Source organism: Diachasma alloeum, unplaced genomic scaffold (assembly GCF_001412515.2).
Source record: "Diachasma alloeum isolate Michigan unplaced genomic scaffold, Dall2.0 Dall_scaffold_00271, whole genome shotgun sequence".
In the NCBI taxonomy this organism is placed as follows: Eukaryota; Metazoa; Arthropoda; class Insecta; order Hymenoptera; family Braconidae; genus Diachasma; species Diachasma alloeum.
Window position 1 is genome coordinate 1,339,771 of NW_021680410.1, and position 23,990 is coordinate 1,363,760.

General features: G+C 36.4%; 3 protein-coding genes across 3 annotated transcripts; all 3 read left to right on the plus strand.

Annotated features, from left to right (window-relative positions):
- The first annotated feature begins 38 nt into the window (after positions 1-38).
- On the plus strand, positions 39-4,873 carry LOC107037868 (proteasome subunit alpha type-6). Its single transcript, XM_015256647.1, has 4 exons — positions 39-176; positions 358-452; positions 2,633-2,714; positions 4,219-4,873. Exons 1-4 carry the CDS (start codon positions 101-103, stop codon positions 4,704-4,706), a joined length of 741 nt encoding a protein of 246 aa, XP_015112133.1. The 5' UTR covers positions 39-100; the 3' UTR covers positions 4,707-4,873.
- Positions 4,874-5,995: 1,122 nt separating this feature from the next.
- Positions 5,996-7,980, plus strand: LOC107037857 (probable small nuclear ribonucleoprotein Sm D2). Its single transcript, XM_015256632.1, has 3 exons — positions 5,996-6,119; positions 6,503-6,758; positions 7,807-7,980. Coding segments are annotated over exons 1-3 (363 nt in total). The 5' UTR covers positions 5,996-6,117; the 3' UTR covers positions 7,912-7,980.
- A 2,101-nt stretch (positions 7,981-10,081) lies between these two features.
- On the plus strand, positions 10,082-15,296 carry LOC107037837 (polynucleotide 5'-hydroxyl-kinase NOL9). Its single transcript, XM_015256609.1, has 4 exons — positions 10,082-10,313; positions 10,591-12,081; positions 12,492-12,909; positions 13,806-15,296. Exons 1-4 carry the CDS (start codon positions 10,158-10,160, stop codon positions 14,039-14,041), a joined length of 2,301 nt encoding a protein of 766 aa, XP_015112095.1. The 5' UTR covers positions 10,082-10,157; the 3' UTR covers positions 14,042-15,296.
- The last annotated feature ends 8,694 nt before the right edge of the window (positions 15,297-23,990 follow it).

The following is a 23,990-nucleotide window of genomic DNA, read 5'->3' on the forward strand; positions in this document are numbered from 1 at the left end:
TCAGTAATTCCGTTGGAGCTGAACTTCTGACAACGCCGCCACTACCGCCGCCATCATTACGTCTTTTTCTGTTTCTCCGGTGATTTACAGTCAAGCAAACATGGCGAGAGGCAGTAGTGCTGGTTTTGACAGGCATATTACGATTTTTTCACCTGAAGGGCGACTTTACCAAGTCGGTAAGTGAATTAAACGAATTAAAGTGTTTATTGAAGTCATTCTGGACAATATCAGCCAGTTTGGTGAGGTTTTCTTCGAGAATGGTTTGGAGTTTGTGTACATGATGACAAGGCGTGATCAGCACTTTTGAACATGAGCGAGGAAGCAGTGAGAAATTAATTAATTTGGTTTTTCTTTCAGAGTATGCTTTTAAAGCCATTAATCAGGGCGGACTGACGTCTGTGGCTGTCAAGGGAAGCGACACTGCGGTGTTTGCGACACAAAAGAAAGTTCCTGTGAGTTAACCTCTTTGTTAGATGCAGATCGTTGCAATTTTTATTTGAATATTGGGTCTATGATGCCAGGGGTGGCTGTGGATTTTTTATGAATGCCACTTTTGTACTCTCAGTTTGACGAAAATTCTCCGAAAATTTTTGCAATATTGATTATTATTTTCGCAAGGGACAAGATCAAAACAGATATCAACAGTAAAAACCCGTACACAGATTTTACTTGTATTCTTACAATGACAATTATATTAGAGGAGGATGGGGTAAAACGGACACTTAACTTTTTTAAAATTTTAATGAGGGGTTGGAATGTTGATGAAATTAATAATTTTTTGTCAATACAAAGAGCAATTCTTTCCCTTTGTGATGAACTTAAACTGAGCTCTATCGATACATTTGTTTCTGAGTTATGAATAATTTTGAAAAAGTCTAAAGTCTCCATTTTACCCCACCCTCCCCTATATTTTTACCAAAGACAAGATAACCGGAAAGTTTTACTGACGAAATTTTTTAGACGTGCTCCCTAAGTCATGGGGTCTTGAGTGCGTTATATTTCTACCCTAGCCTCCTATTGAAAATATGGGAGTGGACCAGGATAAATTCAATAAAACACGTAAAGTTGAGTGAAAGTGTTGAGTCTACTACACTGAGAAAAAAATTTATTCCTCCCAAGAAAATGTTATTGGTGATATCTTTTTCATACTCTTAGTAGAAGAAAATATCTCTTTTGGAACGCATTTTTCCAGGCCAGTCATTTCCAGGTGCTCCGAAATCATTTCTAATCGTGAGAATTATGGTGATCTATAAGAATATTCTTCGGCATATGACCTCGAAGAAACTCCAATAATAATTATTAACATTTGGAATTATTCCAATTTTCTTTACCTGAGAAAATCGCCAATTTGTAAAATCCGGAAGATATCGGAGAACATTTTGTCAAGGTCATATGTAGCATAATAATCAGATTGTTCAACATCATTGTAATTTTTGAGGATAGACTTGGACTCTCTGAAAATGACTGTCCTGGAAAAATTCGTTCTGGAAAAATATTATCTTCTGACGAGAATATCAATCCTTGGCAGGAATAATTTTTTCTCTCAGTGTAATAGGTCTTCACGCCTCTTCTCTCTGTGAGAGACTGACTCTATAGAGAGAAGCTGTAGTGCTCCTTTGCCTCTAGGGTTTTCCTTTGTCACCATGTGCAGGACAAGATCCGTTGTTCCTAACATTTTGATTTGTGTAAGGCTCCACACGAATGTAAACAGCCCAAGAGGAAAAAATGCAGTGAAATAAAATGGAATGTGCTATGAAATGTACTACACAGTACACTGTTAGAAATTTTTTGAAATTTAAGTAACAGATGAATTTTAATTTTCAATATTCGGAACTTGAATACAATTTCAAACTAAATTGCTCATGGAATTCCTGAAGACATTGAAAATTCAGATGAAAAGTTGCCTGAATTTTCACGATTTTCAGTAATTTTTATTCTCTTATGAACCTGAGAAATCGAATTTCATTGAATATTCAAGAAAATGGACTGATTTATCAATAGCAAAATCAATAAAATTCCATGTAAATTATTCATTGTTAAAAATTTTCAATATTCGGAGTTTGAATTCAATTTCAAACTATATTGCTCATGGAATTCCTGAAGACATTGAAAATTCAGATGAAAAGTTGCCTGAATTTTCACGATTTTCAGTAATTTTTATTCTCTTATGAACCTGAGAAATCGAATTTCATTGAATATTCAAGAAAATGGACTGATTTATCAATAGCAAAATCAATAAAATTCCATGTAAATTATTCATTGTTAAAAATTTTCAATATTCGGAGTTTGAATTCAATTTCAAACTATATTGCTCATGGAATTCCTGAAGACATTGAAAATTCAGATGAAAAGTTGCCTGAATTTTCACGATTTTCAGTAATTTTTATTCTCGTATGAACCTGAGAAATCGAATTTCATTGAATATTCAAGAGAATTGACTGATTTATCAATAGCAAAATCAATGGAAATTCCATGTAAACTATTCATTGTTAAAAATTTCAAGATTTTTTACTTGAAATTTCAAGAGTAATTTTCTAACCGTGTAGAGGAATAAAACAATTTAGTAATTTTGCTCATTCCAATACCTCCCCACACCAACTTATATATTGAATCGTGAATTTCGGTTTCCTAGGACAAGCTTCTGGATGCCTCAAGTGTCACACACGTCTTCCAACTCACCGAGTACATAGGGTGTGTGATGACAGGCATGATTGGTGAGATACATCCCCTTACATTCACGTATTCATTTTGACTAAATCAGTAGCGAAGTGGTCAAACGGTTTAAGTCAATTTAGTCTTCAGTTGAGTTTTCCAGAAATATTTCCGAATTTAAGGCCCGGGAGTACTATTTTTCGAATGTTATCTGGATTTTTTTCACCTTTCGTAATCCAAAATTGTCAATTGAGTGGTACATCATGTAGAAATTCCCAAAAATTATGATAGAATGATAAAAAAAATAGAAAAAATTCTGAACTTTTTCAAAGAGCTTTTTTAATTGAGATTCAGAATGAGTTGAAAACAGTGGAAATTACAAATATCTGATTCGCTGTGGCAAATATCTATTACCTGTCATTTTTCATGGTGGATAACATAACACTAACTCCTCATGGGAAGTGACAGCTAGGTATCTCAATTTTCAAAACAGTGGTATGTAGTCATCTGCCATTTTTATGTGATAAAAGTGTGATTAAAAAATTCTCCAAAATATTACAACTTTTTTCAAAGAGCCTTTTCCGTAATAAATGTCTCTGTGCAGTGTAGGAAAAGATTTACGAAATCAGTCTTCCCCCTGCATGATATTGGGTGACAGGCCGCCATTTGTCACCGTAAATCAGATACATTTTTCAATTTCCTGTTATTCAACTTATTCTGAATATAGGTTTAAAATGCCCTTTGAAAAAATTAAGAATTTTTTCTACTTTTTTTTTAATTATTCATTCACAATTTTTCAAAACTTCTGCATGATGCAGGACTTAATTGACAATTTTAGATGACGAAAGATGACAAAAAATATCGAGAAAACGTTCGAAAGATAGTACACCCGAGCCTTAAGGGAGAGCGAAATTTTCTTAATAACCTTGTTTGAAACGTAGCTCAAACAAGTGGGTTTTAATTGATATCTATCAATTAAATGGTCGGTCCTACCGACAATCCTCGAGCACCATCGGGAACCTTCGATTGAGCGGTCAGGGGATCGCGAAACCCCCGAAAAGTAGTTGAAATCTAGCTATTGAGAAGATCGTACGGGTATTTAATTGTAGCACTTCGATCAGTACGTCACCACAGTTATCAGTTAAATTTCGATTATTATCAGTGATTCAACGTTATTAAAATTGCAGACAATTAGCAGTGATATTAAGACACTCAACAGTGAAATTCAATACCAAAGAGTGTACAAAGAATTTATTTAACGTCATGGTTCGATCCCACAATAAACCGCGATTTTTATAATCCGTCTCAACAATTAATATTCCAGCATCTTCCTCCGCATTGTCCCCCACATCCACCCTAAACCTAGTTCCTCACCAAACAAGCCTTTTTTGTGGAGCGAATTGAGTGCTACTAAAAAGATTATGAGAAAAATTTTGCTATCTCCCTCGGATTTCGAGGTATTCATTGAAAACTGGCCAATAGCCAAAATCGACTTGAACCGTTTGACCACTTCGCTAATGAAATGATAATGACGATGTTGACTTTGATCATTCAAATCAATTTTAGCTGACAGCAAATCGCAAGTGCAGCGGGCTCGTTACGAAGCAGCCAACTTCAAATACAAGTATGGATATGAGATCCCAGTGGACACACTCTGTCGTCGAGTCGCTGATATCAGCCAGGTCTACACGCAGAACGCAGAGATGAGGCCACTGGGGTGCTCAATGATGCTGATTGCTTATGATCAGGAGAAAGGTCCCTCCATCTACAAAGCCGATCCCGCTGGCTACTTCTGCGGTTATCGGGCCATCTCTGTCGGCGCCAGGCAGACGGAGGCCAACTCCTACCTCGAGAAGAAGTTGAAGAAGAAGCAAAACTACAACCACGACGAGACCATTCAACTAGCAATCACATGTTTATCAACGGTCCTCTCTGTTGATTTTAAACCCTCGGAAATCGAGGTCGGAGTTGTCTCCAAGGATAATCCCAAATTCCGGGTTCTCAATGAGCAAGAAATTGATAAACATCTTACTGCCATCGCTGAAAAGGATTAATTCGCATTTTTTCGAACGTTTGTTTTGATTATCCAATAAATAGCTTAAAGATACAATTTTTTTTTGTTTAATTTCAAGGTTTCGTCATTGGTAAATCAAGAAAGCATAAGTTTTTGCAGCTGTGGGTTTTTGAGATTTTTCAATAAACTTGTGCAATTTTTTATGAATATGTCGAGTTTCTTATCAATATTTATTTTTCATCGGGTTTTAACATGAAAGCGTATGTGGCGGCCACACGCCAAGTACGTTCGCCAAATCGATTATGGTAGCTGTTTTTTTTCAGATTACTAATCATGTCGTATTGTGGTAGTTCATGAACAAATGCGGACTTGGCGTTTTGCCTTTTTGATCAATTTATAAAAAAGGATTCGAATCATATGAGTGGAGATTAATTTCGACGGCTCCTAGGAGCAAGGGCATAACAGAGAATAATTAATCTAGAAAATTGTATTTCGGAATTCCAATTTGAACAGACCTAACTCCATATTGTGTTTTAAAAATCTTCCAAGAAAGCAGTATTTCAGCTGAAATTTGAAAAGGCATAACTCAGACAAACTGTTAATAAATAAGGGAGGATGGCATAAAATGGACACTGGACTTTTTTTTAATTACTCATAACTCAGAAACGAATTTATCAATTGAGCTCAGTTTAGGCTCGTTACAAAGGGAAAGAGATGTTCTTTGCATTGAGAAAAAAAATATTGAATTTCATCAACATTTCAAGCTGTCATTAACATCTGAAAAAAAGTCAAGTGTCCATTTTACCCCACCCTCCCCTACTGTTTAAAACTGGAACATCGTAACCTATCATATTTGAGTTGATTTTTGAAATAGCTACTATAAGATCATCTGAATAATTAGTCAGTCTACGCCAAAACACAGGCTTCAAAAATAGGAATTCTTGTTGTTATTATTATTATTATTATTATTATTGTTCCATTTTTTTATTAAAAGAAGATAGCTCTGCTCCCTTTGCTCCCATCGCTCATTGTCAATCTAACATCTGTAGATAAAACGACTTAGATTAATCGGTAATACAGAGTGGTCAACTAGGAAAATACGAAAATCATGGTCAACTGCAATTGTTTCACAGAATGGTATTCGACTCTTCGCAGGACGAATTCAAGTTCTCATTTTCGATTCTTCCTTCTTCTTCCAATCCTAATGGCTTTATCCTCTCTCTCATTTTCGATTCTCGATATTTTTCTAAAAAGGATTTTTGAAAAAAAAAAATTATTCATGAAGCGAGTGATACACAGTTTAGCCTGCAGAGGGAGAAACATCGCCGACAGGGGACTGTGGGACACAATTCTACGTACACAATCGTTTTATACCGCGCGTTGCTGCCGACAACAGAATATTTCCACATTTTTGCAGTTGTTTTGTCAATTAATACTGAATAAGTACAAAAATGTAAGTACAGTACTAGATACTTCATAACAATTCGCATTTCATAATTCTCAAGATGTGAATTCAAGTTTTCTATTTCCATTGGGTAAAAAACCTAACCTCCATGTAATTGTTGTCACTTGGGGGCGGGTGGGGTAAAACGGACACTTCAGAATTTTTTAAAATTATTCATAACTCAGAAACAAATTGATCAATTGAGCTCAGTTTAGGCTCGTCACAAAGGGAAAGAATTGTTCTTTATACTGAAAAAAAAAATTATCAAATTTCATCAACATTTCAACACCTCACTAAAATTAAAAAAAAAAAGTCAAAAGTGTCCGTTTTACCCCAACGTCCCCTACAAAAAAATTATCAATTGTGTTTTAACAAATGAAATAATTTGCTAGGGCATCCCTCGCAAAACCAAAGTCTGAAATGACTCCTGAGGAGTTGGCTAAACGAGAGGAAGAGGAATTCAATACAGGACCACTATCAGTTCTCACTCAATCAGTGAAGAATAACACACAGGTGTTGATAAACTGTAGAAACAATAAGAAACTCCTTGGAAGAGTCAAGGCGTTCGACAGGCACTGCAACATGGTCCTGGAGAATGTCAAGGAGATGTGGACTGAGCTCCCAAGAACGGGAAAGGGGAAGAAGAAGGTAAGACACTCCCCAAAAGTATATAGAGCTGCTGGAAACCCCCAAAAAAGCGCTTCTGTGTAATGCTTTTTTCGAAAATAATGAAGTATGATCACGGAACGTCAAGTAAACAATTGTCAATCAATTCTAGGTGTTGCAACTATTTATTATCAACAATTTAATTATTCAAATTGCTCTAGCGCCCAAACTATGAAAGATGTACGAAAATCTTCAGGTCACGAATCATTTAGAATTTGATAAGGAATATTTTTGGCTTTTGTCGACTTCCCTTACTTACAAGAGATAGGGGAAGTTGGGGTAAAACGGACACTTGACTTTTTTTTAAAATGTTAATGATGGGTTGAAATGTTGATGAAACTTAATAATTTTTTTCTCAATACAAAGAACTGTTCTTTCCCTTTGTGACGAGCCTAAACTGAGTTCAATTGATAAATTTGCTTCTGAGTTGTGAATAATTTTAAAAAAGTCTAAAGTGTCCATTTTACCCCACCCTCCCCTACGTAAAATTGCAAATGGACAAAAATTATTCCTTATTAAATTCTAAATCAGTAGCGAAAGTCATTTTTGACTATTGACCAGTTTTCAATGAATATCTCGGAATCTAAGCGCGATGGCAAAATTGTTGTTATAACCTTTTTTGTAAAGCCGATGGAGAGCTACAATAAATGTAATTACGAAAATTTCGCTATCTCCCTTAGATTCGGAAATATTCCTCGAAAACTCAACTGGGAGGTAAGTTGACTTAAACTGTTTTACCACTTCGCTACTGAAATGGTTCATGATTTCATAATTTTCGTCTATTCTTCAGAGTTTGGCTGCTAGGGCGATTTAAACAATTTAATTGTTAATAATAACCAATTCCAATGTCCAAAAATTAATTGAAAATTATTTAGTTGACGGTCAGTGGTCATATTTTATTGTTCAAAACAAGAATTACGCATTAGAACGCGAGTGGTCGGACATGTGGAAATCGAGGGTGTCCCGCAGCTCTAATACCCTCAAAATAACTATTGAACATGCTTCTCATTATTGCATTCCCCGGATTTAGGCAAAACCAGTGAATAAAGATCGCTTCATATCCAAGATGTTCCTCCGTGGTGATTCCGTCATTCTCGTACTCAGGAATCCATTGGCCACTGCTTCAGGAAAATAATGTGACACTTCACAAGACTTTTCTCGTATTCTACGATTAAATTTAATAAACATTGATAATTTAAGCGAAGGCATGGTGACTTTTTAATGAAAAATCCCAATGTTTCTTATGCAACATGATGAATTCTGCCGTAATGATCATATTTTTTCCAATGTCATTCAATTTTTGAAAAAATGTATTATGGATGATGTGTTATTGCCTTCAAAATTACAGTGTTGGAAAAATTTGGCTGAATTTTCCGGAAAAAAAACTTGAGCTATATGAACTTTTAGAATTGTTATTTCTCCAGCAATTATTGTTTTTTATTTATGACACTCCTTCATTGACTGAATAATGTAATGATCGAGTCGACAAAGAAGTTTCATTGATGAAAATTAACAATTGTAGAGGAAAACACAATTCTAAAAGTTCGTATAGACAGGGATTCCGTTTCCCCTTAATGTTGAATTCATTAGTTTCCGGTGGTAATTAAATCTGTAATTTTTTACTCCTCATATCAATACGAAAACTATTCAGGACATAGAGAATCCCTCCAATATCAAATGTACAAAATCTCAAAGGTGTCAGTCAATTATTTGACTACCAAATCAGAAGCGAAAGGAGATGAGTAAATTTTGACTATTGACCAGTTTTCAATCAAAATCCCGGAATCTAATGGCGATAGCGAAATTTTTGTTATAACCTTTTTTGTGGAGCCGATTGAGTGCTACAACAAATGTGATTACGAAAATTTCGCTATCTCCCTTAGATTCCGAGATACTGAATGATAACTGGTCAATAGTCAAAATTGACTTATCTCCTTTTACCACTTCACAACTGAAATGATCCTTCGAAAATTCGTCGGTAAACTGAGGAAAAAGTCAATAGAATTTCAAGCTTCTCTGAAAATTCAAGTAAAGACCCAATTTTTAAGGCAGGAATACAGAAATTCCACAATTTACATGAATTTGGAAGTGAGAATGGATATTCACTATCAAATTTCCGTGAATTTTAAGGGAATTCCTTCAAAATTCTTGAAATTTCAGGAATTTTAAGGAATTCCCTTAAAATTCACGGAAATTTGATAGTGAATTCCTTCCAAATTCTTGAAATTCCAGGAATTTTAAGGAATTCCCTTAAAATTCACGGAAATTTGATAGTGAATTCCTTCCAAATTCTTGAAATTCCAGGAATTTTAAGGAATTCCCTTAAAATTCACGGAAATTTGATAGTGAATTCCTTCCAAATTCTTGAAATTCCAGGAATTTTAAGGAATTCCCTTAAAATTCACGGAAATTTGATAGTGAATATCCATTCTCACTTCAAAATTCATGTAAATTGTTGAATTTCTGTATTCCTGCCTTAAAAATTGGGTCTTCACTTGAATTTTCAGAGAAGCTTGAAATTCCATTGAATTCACGGAGAGGTTTCTTTGAATTTTCCTGATTATTCATTAATTTTCTCGAAATAATTAATCTGAAATGTACAGATTTCCCGGATTTTTCATGAAATTATGAATTTTCAGTGACAAAATTCCTGGAAATTTCAGTGTAGGGGAGGGTCAGGTAAAATGGGCACTTTTAACTTTTTTAAACATATTCATAACTCAGAAACAGATTTATCAATTGAGCTCTATCTAAGCTCATCACAAAGAGGAATCATTGGCTTCCAATTGAAAAATAAAATTATTCCATTTCATGAACAATTTAACACGTCATGAATATTCCAACCAAAGTCAAAAGTCTCCGTTTTACCCTACCCTCCCCTAAATGTTACTTGTCAAAAATTTCCATGACTCTTCTCGAAAATTTCAGTGGACAATTTATAACAGTAGGGGAGGGTAGGGTAAAACGGACACTTTTGTCATTTTTTGAAATATTCATGGCGTGTTGAATTGTTCATGAAATGGAATAATTTTATTTTCCAATTGAAAAACAATGATTGCTCTTTGTGATGAGCTTAGACGGAGCTCAATTGATAAATCTGTTTATGAGTTATGAATATTTTTAAAAAAGTCAAAAGTGTCCATTTTACCCTATCCTCCCCTAATATATGAAGCAATAATAAACTGCAAATCAACTGCTATTCAGTGTTGAACGAGCAGATATTTCAGAGATTCAACTTATCGACATTAAAAACACGTGTATCCACACGAGCCCCATATTCGTGCATATTCGCCCGCCAACAACAATCATAACCTCCAATACACAGCACCCACAGGAACATGAACCCCCTCAGCAAATAATTATTCCTCATACCCCACGAAAATGAAAATTCAAAAACTGAAGTCCAGACCCAGCAACGAATTTCAAATACTTGATGGGTTTGAAGTTGAAGAGAATGTTGACGAATCAATGATTATCGAAGAAGCTCCCCTGAATGAGGACTGGCAGACTATAGAAGCGGTGGGCCACGAACACAGGGTAATCTCAAGGCAATCAATTAAAATCAGCAGCAAAAGGGTAAAACGGTTCAAGTCAATTTTGGCCATTTTTTGATGAATATCTCGAAATCTAGGAGCGAAACAAAATTTTTTGTCATGACCTTTTTCGTAGAGCGAATCGAGAGCTACAAAAAAGGTCATTACAAAAATTTCCCTATCTCCCTTAGATTCTGAGATATTCCTCGAAAACTCAGCCATGGGCTAAATTACTTGAACCCATTTCATAATTTCTTAAAGTTAATAATTAATTATTCCAGATCTGCACTTCCAAGAAAGCGAAAAGGTCTTCCCTGAAGAGAAAAGCTGTTTTCAACCCAGTGGCCATCAAACAATCAGCAAAAGCCCTCTTATGCACTTATGCCCGTTCACTGTTCCCAAATGTCGAAGAGAGTACAACCCGTCGAAAGAATAAAATTCTTCGTGATTTCCTGACAAACGAGCCTGCTGAAAATCCCCCGGCCACCATCACAACCTGTCGAACGATCGTTCCCGACGAGATTCGCCAGAAGAAACGAAGAAGGAGAAATAAAAAAATCGCAGAGACCTCGGAGTCCAAACCACCAGATTCAGAGGAACAATCAGACCCTGATGTCTCCATAAACTTGAACGACACATCGCACCAGAACGAATCTAGTCTTTCCCACGAGAATCCAGCAGATTGGACTCTCGATACATCACAGATTCCAGAGGCCTCCCAGCTCCCCCATTTCTACAGTCTTCGTGACAAAGTAATTTGCGTCATCGAGCCTGAGAGTCGATTCTCGTTCCAAGGGAAACTGAGGGTTCAGGTTCTGTACGGAGCTGTGAAGGTTTACGGTGCAGTACTGAATAAAGAAAACACAGATCCTCCAGTGGAGATTTACTCATCGAGAGGTACCAGTCTAGTCTTCATCGAGTCCGCACCCCAGAAGAATTCAGGGAATATTGCTGATGTGTGGACAGCTCTGAGCAACGACAACATCGACCAGAACATCACCAACGACTTGCAGAGACACGTGAATAGTCTAGAAGCTGGATGGGCTGTCGTGAGACTCCAGAACCTGGAGAACAATTTAACAAATTTTTTGGGCAACTTTTCGACTCACAGACTCTTTCCCAAACTCGATGATGTGTCCAACTACTCCTGGTCAGACCCAAAACGAGCAGAAGTTGTGTTGCAGGCTAATGTATACTCTGGAAGTGCTGGGAAACAGACGATTGGGTTTCGCAGAACTGATGGGACCTTCGAGGAAATTTCTAAACGCTGTGTTGAGGACAATTCTGGCCTGAGGATTGTTCTCGCTGGGGGAAAGAACGTCGGGAAGTCGACCACAGGACGATATTTCGTCAACAAGTTGCTGGAGACGTTTGAGGCTGTGGTTTTCGTTGATTTAGATATAGGCCAGGCTGAGTTCACACCTCCTGGGTGTATATCCTTGAATGTTATCAAGCGTCCTCTGCTGGGGCCGAACTTCACTCATCTCAAGGCTCCTTATCATCAATTGTACGTTGGGGGTGTTGATGCTAGTAAATATCTCACAAATTACATTGAGGGAGTGAGGCAATTGACGGAGTTCCTGAATGAGTGCGAGGAGGTCAGGGGGCTGCCTGTGGTTGTCAACACCATGGGGTTCTGCAGGGGACTGGGGTGGGACATCATGTGCTGTGTTGTTAAACGACTTCGCCCCACTGATGTCGTTCAGATCACTTCCAAGAATAAGAAGAATAACTATGATCAGTTGTTGGCTTGCGAATTGGTGAATCGTCAGGTGAGGAGTTTTTGGTGGAATCTCATGAAATTATTGTAGTGTATAATTTTTTTCATTACACTGTCTGTAAAACGCTGTTTACGGACCTTTTGAAGAAAATTTAATCGTCCTCACTCAGCCGAAAACAACTTTTCTGACTCGTGCGATTGCATTCACAATTCCATTTTAAGACATTTGAAATCTTAAAATAAGGTATTATTTTTTTTTGGTGTACTGGAAGACATAGCGAGTCACCCCGTCTGATCAACACATGAACTATTTTTTTTCTGCTATAATCAACTATTATTATCAACTATTGTCAACTGTTATGATGTAAATAACAAAAACTTGCAACGAATTTCATTGAAAATAACGTAAATAATGGGATGAAAGTCAGAGACCTATTTAACAGATAAATCATCGTCTTTCAGAATCCCACCTGGAAGGGCAGTTCAATTGCAATGGTAGCTGCACACCCCCCACTGAATTATGAACTCCACGTAGTGGATACTGAAGCTGAATCGAGGAATCCCACTGAAGAACTGTGGAACATCGAGCCCTATCAACAAAGGGAAATCGTTATGCTCGCCTACTTGAGTGACATTTTGAAACCCAAAAGAGGACTGCAGGACTTTACGAGTATAAACGAAGTGGTCCCATACGAGGTACCATTTTCCGCAGTGAGCATATCTCTTGGGACACCAGTCGTTCCACAGATTCTCTCAGTTATGAATGGCAACATCGTAGCAATGTGCGGTATTGATTCACAAAATGAAAATACAGAACCGAGAAAAGTTGGGTATCCCAAGGTGATGATCAGGGCTCCTCCATCCGTCTGCCATGGTTTCGGTACTATGATTATTATTATTATTTTTTAGTATTTTTTTTTATTAATACTTTAGAAACCCTATAATGAGTTTATTAATGAAGCTGTTTGAGTTTTATTTTACATTATTGAATAATAATATTCTCCTATGAATTATAATTGTACCTCACAATTTTCTAGAAAAAATATTTATCATAGTTGGAACCCTGGGGTTCGATGAAATCAGAATAGGATTGATATATTCATTTTTTCAATTTTTTCATTGAGGATATTCAAGAATCTTTTACATTTTGATATAGACTATAGATTTAATCATCGAAATCATCTTTCTACAAATGCCAACTTTTTAATTTTTTTTCAGATTTTTTGAATGTTTTCTAACATTTCAATATCGAGATTCGAATTTAGATCTGTAAAATTAAAAACAAAATCACAGTAAAATGTTCAGAAACTTAGGGTCAAATGAAAGCTCTGATGTTCAAATATAAAAGCAGAAAAGCATTTCACTTTGAGAAAAAATCGTCAAAGTACTTGGATATCCTTAATTTTTTTCTTTGAGTATTGAATTTTACGCACTCGAAGAAGACATAATTGAAATGCTCTTCAGAATGTCCACAGCATCTCTTAGACTCAACTATATTAATCCATTGTAGTGATTGACTTTCTCTACTTAATATTCGAAATCTTGAAAACCAGAGGTTTTTGTTTTTCCGCTAAAAATTCTCAAAGTACTTAAACCCTTCCGTTTCACCATTTTTTATAATAACTCGCATTGTCCCTTCGCATGCATTTCATTGGAAGGTTTCCCTGAAGTCCGTAAAAACATCATTATTGAAAAAGAAATTAAAATGAAACAATGATGCACAACAGGGAAAAATAGATCAACTAATTATGCTAATTGACGTCGAATTGTTTCCAGGTATTCTACGAGGTGTTGACATGACGAATGAGAAACTGTACATCAATACTCCACTCTCATTATCTAAATTGAAACACGTCAATTGCTTGATTGGAGCCCTTCCAGTGCCTTCCGGTTTGTTACAGTTAAGCAGCCCAGGCTTACCATATGTCGGTGATAACCCCGAGTTACCTACCAGTCGTGACTCAAGAAGAGGATACTTCCGTATGAGGCATCGTCATGATATTTCGATTTAGTTCACGTTTTTGTTTTCAAGCAATTCACTTGAGCCTTCGTCATTCGAATTCCAGGTTTTTTATACGATGTTGATAATTATTTTATTTGTTCTGATTTTAAGAGGGTTTTGGATCAATTAAGGGGGCAGGGATGTCACACTGCTGTTTTCAAGTACCACAAGTATTTTAATTTTTTTCAATTTCGTTATGCAAAAAAATCATGAAACATTGTGATGAAATTATCATTTTTTAGTGACAAATTTTTTATTCAAAAAAAGGACTTGAGTGATTTTAAATTGCATATGATCGATTTCGATAGGTCATCCATATTTTCAAAAATATCGTTTCGGTTTTTTTTGCTATCGAAAATCGTAATTTTTCGTTTTTTTTTAACTTGTAAAAACCTCAGAAGTCCTTCAATTTTCAACATTTTTCGATGAATTTATTTTTGTTTACTCCCTATAAACCTTCGGAATATCGATCGTATTGACTTTGAAATTAATCAGTTCCTCTTATCAAATAAAAAAAAGAATGTTACTGAAAAATGAAAATTCCGTGATATTTCATGCCTACACTTTTTAAAAATAAAAAATAAATCTAAAAAAACACCGAATTTTGCCATCACACAGTGGTGAGACCCCCCTTAGTACTAGCGGATGATAAACTGAGGTTTCAGAGAAAATAACGCATTTTCCTCTTTTTCGTTTTATCAAAAATTCATGACAATTTGAAAAAAAATCATCAACAGATAACAAATTTTATTTTTTGAAGTAGTTAACAACGCGATGATTCATCACATCACGAAGACAATTATAAGATTTTCATTTGACAAGCAAGTTGCTAAATTCATAATTTCGAAAACAATCGTCATTTTTTTTCAAAGTTATCATCAGAACAGCAATACCATGATTATTTTTGTTGCATTACGTCTTGCCCTCGAGCCCCAGTTAACAGAATTTTGTTTTCCCGTGAAATTATCTAGTTATTAAAATCGCGGAAGTGAATACCGAATCATCGTGCAAAACTACATGAAACACGTGCCTGAGTTGAAATACTATGGTTCTCGATTAACGTGAGCCATCAATTTATCATTCGTAATAGTTGACAGACCTGTAATGAACGTATCCACCCACGCGTGTTACTCCAAACGTCCGACGTAACTTTTGAGGATATAATCATTCCTCAGATATTCTTGGAAATATTAAAAACTGACACTGAAATATCTCGTATCATTTTAATATTTTATACTGCAAACTCATTATTAAAAAAAAATTCTGTGGATGGAAGAAATTTTCGTCGAATGATTCTTTTGAATTTCCTACCATCTCGTGACAACCACACGGCGAAAAAAGAGAAAAATTAATGAACAAATCAAATAATCGTGGAGCAAGTTTTGTGATTTTCGAAAAGTTTTAGAAAAAACGGAGGAAAATGATTGTACGATCATGAAATTTCGTGAGTCATTAAGGCCCGGGTGTACTATATTTCGAACGTTATCTCGATGTTTTTTTTCATCTTTCGTCATCTGAAATTGTCAATTAAGTCCGGCATCATGCAGAAGTTTTGAAAAATTATGAATGAATAATAAAAAAAAAGTAGAAAAAATTCTTAATTTTTTCAAAGAACATTTTTAATTTATATTCAGAATAAGTTGAATAACAAGACATTGACAAATGTATCTGATTTAGGGTGATAAATGGCGGTCTGTCACCCAATATCATGCAGGGGGAAAAATGATTTCGTAATTCTTTTCCCACATTGCACAGAGACATTTATTACGGAAAAGGCTCTTTGAAAAAAGTTTTAATATTTTGGAGAATGTTTTAATCATACTTTTATCACATAAAAATGGCAGATGACTACACACCACTGTTTTGAAAATTGAGATGCCTAGCTGTCACCTCCCATGAGGAGTTATNATTTATTACGGAAAAGGCTCTTTGAAAAAAGTTTTAATATTTTGGAGAATGTTTTAATCATACTTTTATCACATAAAAATGGCAGATGACTACACACCACTGTTTTGAAAATTGAGATGCCTAGCTGTCACCTCCCATGAGGAGTTATTGTTTTGTTATTCACCATGGAAAATGACAGCTAATAGATGATTTGCCACAGCGAATCAGATATTTGTAATTCTCACTTTTTTCAACTCATTCTGAATCTCAATTAAAAACGCTCTGTGAAAAAGTTCAGAATTTTTTCTATTTTTTAATCATTCTACCATAATTTTTGGGAATTTCTACATGATGTACCACTCAATTGACAATTTTGGATTACGAAAGATGGAAAAAATCCAGATAACATTCGAAAGATAGTACACCCGGGCCTTAAGTAATGATAAAACGCAACTACGGAATATTTTTTCACGTCAATCCGATCAACAATTTACCAGAAAAATTGAAAAAACGTAAATTTTGTTACTTCGTTACTGAATTCAATTACCCATTCCGATGGATTTGCCATGCTCACACGCTTGTCTGTTACCAAAGTGTCGATATAATTCAAAAAGAAAAGCAAATAAAAAATAAAAAAATTCCCACTTTGGAGATGGCTCAGCGTCACCCCACCGCAAAAATTCAGAATCGGAAATTCTAACTCGTACAATTCATCCATTCGAGAGTGAAAAGAAAAAAAATTGGAATCAATGAATGAAAACGGACGGCTGGTGAGGGAAAAGCGTTTGGTGGGTTAACGGCATAGAAAAAGGGGCGAAAGAGAGAGGACATTTGTGCCCCACGCTCTCTCACACTTGGCTCGGAAATATTCATTCATAAAATTTCACGTACGACCTCTTTCATCTGTGCCGAATACAAAACGAGGGAAAAAAGTGTCCCATGAGGGTTGAAAAAAGAGAGTATACTGGTTACCTTCAGAGAGGAGAGTGAGTTTTCAAGTAAAAAAAGGAGGGCGTAAACAGTGCCCTGCATACATGCTGGTCTCGATAGTTCAACGACAGGTGTCTTTCTCGACTCGCCATCGAGAAGACTGACACTCTGCTGAGTGGAAGGTGCTGAAAAGCACTCTTTTAGAGCTCAAGGCGAAGAGAGAGGTCCATTTTTCATATGATTAGGGCATATCCCTAGAAAACAGGTTTTTCTCACCATTGTCCCCATCGTTGCCGTAATGTTAGATAATGTTTATAATCCCCAGCTGTTGATTTTTTTGTTCACAACTATCCTGCTAATTGATTATCTAATGGCATGTACAAAAATAATTACAACCATTATTTTAAATAATGAATTATTAAAAAAAAAAAATCCATTAATTAATCCATTTAATGGGTGTAATTATTTCTGTGAACGTTTTCAATAAATATGTGCACAATTTAAATTCACTCCTCGTGTGCAAAAAAATGTGTGCAACTTTGTTTTTAATCAATTGCCGTGCATAATATTTGCGCAAATTATTTATCATTTTTAAAGGGGGAGAATTTTTTTTACTCAATTTATCTCAGGCGCACATAACAGAAAGGACACTGTACGACGAATATTTTGTGATTGAATTTGATGTGTACATTAAAAAAACTAATGTGCATATCGTGGTCGATTTTTGCATTTGTGCACGAACCTAAATGTGTACAATTGTTATGTGCATGGATCATATCCCGTCAAAAGTTCTAATTAGCAGTACTACACCGTTTGGGAGATGATGAGTAATAAAACGCGGGCAAATGGAAGTTATGGGTACCTCCAAACTCGATTTTTCCATGTTATAAGTAAACGGTTCTTACAATGTTCTTAAAAAACGAATTCATGGTAGATTGATAAATTTTGAATACGCAGAATTTTTTGAGTGGCAAATCGAGTGGCGAACTCGATTTTTCCATGTTGTAAGTGAACGGTTCTTACAATGTTCTTAAAAAACGAATTCATGGTAGATTGATAAATTTTGAATACGCAGAATTTTTTGAGTGGCAAATCGAGTGGCGAACTCGATTTTTCCATGTTGTAAGTGAACGGTTCTTACAATGTTCTTAAAAAACGAATTCATGGTAGATTGATAAATTTTGAATACGCAGAATTTTTTGAGTGGCAAATCGAGTGGCGAACTCGATTTTTCCATGTTGTAAGTGAACGGTTCTTACAATGTTCTTAAAAAACGAATTCATGGTAGATTGATAAATTTTGAATACGCAGAATTTTTTGAGTGGCAAATCGAGTGGCGAACTCGATTTTTCCATGTTGTAAGTGAACGGTTCTTACAATGTTCTTAAAAAACGAATTCATGGTAGATTGATAAATTCTGAATACGCTGAATTTTTTGTAAAATTTTATAGTACATAGTTTCTGCGATATTTAACTCTAGAAAATGGGAAATTCGTGAAATTTGTTATTTGATTCACACAGTCATTGTTACCTTCATCAACAACACATGAGAATTTACAATTTTTTCCGGTTAGCCATAGGGACTAATTTTTGGGTGATGTCTTGGGATATACCTTAAGGTCCCGAGAGAAAAGATTCTTCTTACGATTGTTTCCATGTTTTTCATAAATAATGTTTATAATATTCCCCAGCTATTGAAAAAAAATCAAACTAGTTGTATTACACAGATTTAGAAGATAATAAATAATGAAATATGGGCAATGGGAAGTTATGGATACCCCCGAATTCGATTTTTCCATCTTCTAAGTAAACGGTTCTTACAATGTTCTTAAAAACGAATTTATGGTAGATTGATAAATTCTGAATACGCTGAATTTTTTGTAAAATTTTATAGTACATAGTTTCTGCGATATTTAACTCTAGAAGATGGGAAATTCGTGAAATTTGTTATTTGATTCACACAGTCATTGTTACCTTCATCAACAACACATGAGAATTCAACAATGAGAATTTACCATTTTTTCCGGTTAGCCATAGGGACTAATTTTTGGGTGATGTCTTGGGATATACCTTAAGGTCCCGAGAGAAAAGATTCTTCTTACGATTGTTTCCATGTTTTTCATAAATAATGTTTATAATATTCCCCAGCTATTGAAAAAAAATCAAACTAGTTGTATTACACAGATTTAGAAGATAATAAATAATGAAATATGGGCAATGGGAAGTTATGGATACCCCCGAATTCGATTTTTCCATCTTCTAAGTAAACGGTTCTTACAATGTTCTTAAAAACGAATTTATGGTAGATTGATAAATTCTGAATACGCTGAATTTTTTGTAAAATTTTATAGTACATAGTTTCTGCGATATTTAACTCTAGAAAATGGGAAATTCGTGAAATTTGTTATTTGATTCACACAGTCATTGTTACCTTCATCAACAACACATGAGAATTTACAATTTTTTCCGGTTAGCCATAGGGACTAATTTTTGGGTGATGTCTTGGGATATACCTTAAGGTCCCGAGAGAAAAGATTCTTCTTACGATTGTTTCCATGTTTTTCATAAATAATGTTTATAATATTCCCCAGCTATTGAAAAAAAATCAAACTAGTTGTATTAGCCCGGTGGCTTGGCGCAGTGGGTAAGTTCGTTGCTTCACATGCGAAAGAATGGTGCGATCTAACCATTTAAAGTCTTGATCATCATCGCAGTATACCCTAACCGGGTCGAAGCGATGTAAAATAACGATAAAAAAAAACTAGTTGTATTACACAGATTTAAAAAATAATAAATAATGAAATATGGGCAATCGGAAGTTATGGATACCCCCGGATTCGATTTTTCCATCTTCTAAGTAAACGGTTCTTACAATGTTCTTAAAAACGAATTTATGGTAGATTGAAAAATTCTGAATACGCTGAATTTTTTATAAAATTTTCTAGTACATAGTTTCTGCGATATTCATCTCTAAAAAATGGAAAATTCGTGAAATCACTTCTTATTTGATTCAAACAATTGATTAACAAATTATTTTTTATTTGATTCGACCGATTATTGTTGCCTTCATCAACAACACATGAGAATGCAATAAATTAAGTCATTTAGAATTTTTTCCGGAAAGCCACAGGACTAGCTTTTGATATTGTCTCCAGATATACCTTAATTTCATGCAATTCTCATTTTTCCCAAAAAAGGTGTTGATATCTCCGCTTGAACGTTCACTACAAATTATTCAGAAAATCGATCATGACTTTTCCACCCAAATACGTGATCCGATACAAAAATCACCTGTCTCTCCCTTTCCCCGTAATTTAAGATAAATGAGGCACATGTTCAGTGGAAGGGAAAGGAAAACTTTTGACCGTGAAAAAATCTGATCCACGGAGAATAGTTCGTCTCCTCATTTTTTAGGGTCAAAACTAGGTCAAGGATTGTTTCATATCTTTGTCGGCCCTTTTTTCATATGACCTACCCGAATATCACAATAATAACAAGGAACTTTTTTCACTCGAGGGCGTTCGTTCAACCACGCGGTCCGTCGTTGGCATTTGGAATAAATTGAAAGTTGAGGGGAGAACGGAGCTGGAGTGGGACAAAAAAAGGGGGAAAAAAAGTGTGACGAGGGAAAAACGGCGCAAAAAGGTGAGTGTTATTATTTGTGTATACGACAAAACGTGAGGCAGGCCATGGGGAGGTGGGATTAGAGAGGTAAATGCGTCATATGACCCGTCGTGTGACCGCCACAATTTTCCGAGAGAAAATGACAGTCATTTTTCATCTACACTGAGAATACGAGTTTTTTGAGAAGTACGTCTTTAGTTGTATCAAGAAATTCAGGTAGACGGAACAAATAGACCAGTAAAGAATAACCCACACTCCCAAATCGTGTAAAAACCCATCCAACTTAAATCGGTAGCGAAGTGGCAAAACGGTACAAGTAAATTTTGACTATTGACCAGTTTTCACTGAATATCTCGGAATCTAAGGGAGATAGCAAAATTTCTGTTATAACCTTTTTTGCAGAGCCGATTGAGAGCTACAACAAATGTGATTACGAAATTTTCGCTATCTCCCTTAGATTCGGAAATATTCTTAAAAAACTCAACTGGGAGGTGCGCCGACGTGAACCGTTTTACCACTTCGCTACTGAAATATTTCCCTTGGTCTATTTTTTCCGGGATTCAGAAATTTATGACTTGAAAATGACCAAGTGTACAATATCTCTCACTAAGAAAAGGAAAACTTACGTCAAGAAATTTTATACTTGTCGAAAAGGTTTAGTGTGCGTAGAGCTTGTTTCATTTGCGAAGATTACGAATTAAAAATTAGTTGTGGCCCTAGATTGTGCATCTAGATGTAGGCAATGTTGGCTGCCAACGTTGAGGTAATGCTGGTTGCCAACATTGGGGCAATGTTGGCTGTCCACGTTGAGGCAATGTTGAATTCAATGAATCATTAAATTCCATTTAAAAAAACCATCGTCACAGAAATTTCATTCAGAAGCAAATTGATAAATTATTGGAAAAAATATATTGACTACATTGTGACGAAAGCAATTTCCGACTTGTTTTATTTGTGAAAGTTACAAATTAGAAATTAGTTATGATCCTCGATTATGCATTTAGATGTAGGCAATGTCGGCTGCCAAACTTGAGGCAATGTTGGCTGCCAACGTTGAGGTAATGCTGGTTACCAACATTGGGGCAATGTTGGCTGTCAACGTTGAGGCAATGTTGAATTCAATGAATCATTCATTGAAAATACATCGTCACAGATATTTCATTCAGAACCAAATTGCTAATTTATTGGCAAAAATGTATTGACTATGTTGTGACGAAAGCAATTACCCACTTGTTTTATTTGTGAAAGTTACAAATTAGAAATTAATTATGGCCCTAGTTTATGCATCTAGATGGTGTGAGAATAATTCGCTTGCAAATTATTTGCGACCATCATTTGTAGTTAGGATATTTGTGCGTCATATGAGACCGTCATTTTGCACCTTTGGGCTCGATATGTGTGTTGGAGAGGGCTATTTCAGTTTTTGGGACTGTTCAAAATCGAACTTGTCTTAAACTAAACGCGTTAAAAATTTTTTCCTGAAATTCCCAGGAAGAGTTTTTCCGGTAAGAGTTTTGGAAATTTATAACAAGACATTTCCACGGAAAGTGCAAGGAATTTTGTCATTGAAAATGAATAATTTCTGAAAAAATTGATGAGGAATCAGGGAAATTCAGAGAAATCTCCCCTTGAATTCACGATTCCTGTGAATTTTCAGGGAGTTTCTCTAAAAAACCCTGGACCTCCAAGAATTTTTTAGGGATTCCCTGAACATTCAAGCGAATTCAGCAGTAAATATTCATTTTCATTTGAAAATCCACCTAAATTGTGAAATTTTCGTCTTCCTGTCTTTAAAAAAATTGCGACTTTACTTGAACTTTCATAGAAACTAGAAATTCCATTGACTTTTTCCCCTTCAATCGAATTCAAGGTCTCTTTCCGGAAAATTCAATCAATTTTTTTAACAGTGCATTTCGACAATTCCATAACACTAATAATTCTTCATGTAAATTCAAACCAACTGGTGATATAAACCCGTAACGCTTAAATTTAGTCTCAAATCCCGCGTCAATTTCGGGAAGAATCCCAACATTTCAGGGCAAAAAACAGCAATCCAGAAAATAAAATCCCAAGACTTGATATGAAATGGAGGAATGGAAAGACACAATATCAAAACAGACATTAAATCTCAAGGATCGCAAACGAAAAAAAAAAACCGGGAAGAGGCCCGGAGACGGGCGGGCCCGGAGAGATTGCACAGACGAAAGACCGACCCGTAGGACCGGTTTTAATGAAAATATATGCGTCATCCCGCAAAAGGTCTACGCGAAGGCAAAAGGAGAGTGTTGCGAGACTAGCAAACAAAGAATCACAATTTTTTTTCATGTTTCTCCTTGGAGTGCTCGTTTTCCGGAACAGTCTTGCCTTTTTTTCCCACTCTCCGTGGTTCTTCCAGCTTTGCAACAAGCGGCAAGTACAACCGAGCCGTTTTTCCTACACGCGAAGACGAAAAATGGGAGAAACAAAAAATCTAGAATAGTGCAAATTGCAGAAATAAAACCGTTATGTTTGCATTTTCCAATTTGTCAAGAGAGAGGAGTCAAAGAATGACGGCCCGCATCTCCTGTCGGCTCATTCGTCACTCTCCCTCTCCTTCTAGGGCGCGTTTAGCAAAAAAAAAAAAAATTAAGCATGAATTGAACAAAAAAAACACGATAGGAAGAAAACGCGCGAGATCACACCAGGGCTTCCTCTCGCGCAAAGCCCACATAAACATGCTCGTGCGGCCCGTTGGAGGCGGTGCCGACCGGAATATCTGCGAGAGCTTTGGGCACAACTGGACAACAGTGCGTCTGCGTCAGACGCCGTTGTACAATTCTCAAACCCACCGCCATCTTTATTTTTTCCTCTCCCTCCGCCCGCTTCCTCCCCCCTCCCCCGCCGCGCGCCGAAGCCCTCTCCCCTAGAAGCCGAAAAAACCTGGACATTTTCTCCCCTAGATTTCCGTTCGATCCCTCAAACTAGCCCCGACCGATAAAAAAAACGCGAAAAATGTCGTATCCCGTTAAAAAAAAATAGAATTTCAGGTGATGCGAGACGCTTCATCCCGAAGACAACAGGCGGAAGGGGGATGAAATTATGTGGGTGGGAAGCCCCTCAAGCCCGTCGAGACCCTCCACTCGCCCCTTTGTCCGTGTCTCTCGTAAGCGAGAGAGCGAAGGCTTTTCTCGTATTCTATTGATTTTTCCTAAAGTTTAGTGTGGTGGGAGTAGTAGTTCACTGTCGGTCGTGCGCGCGGACATGCCTCGGACGGCCTTGGTGTTGGTAAAGATCGCGGTGTATTCTACCCAACCTTCCTCCTACACCGCCTCCGCCCCCCCTCGGACCCCCTCTGTAACCCAGCGCATCACCCCTCTGCCTCTTTCTTTCTTCTCATCCTGGTTCATCTTGGCTCAGGCAAGGATGACCGTCCCACTCGCACTCTTGCTCTCCGTTCTTTCCCGCAATTGTGGCCTCACTTCCCTTTCCCGCCTGTTCTCTCCGGCCCCTGCCCCCCGCACCGCCGACACAACCGCACC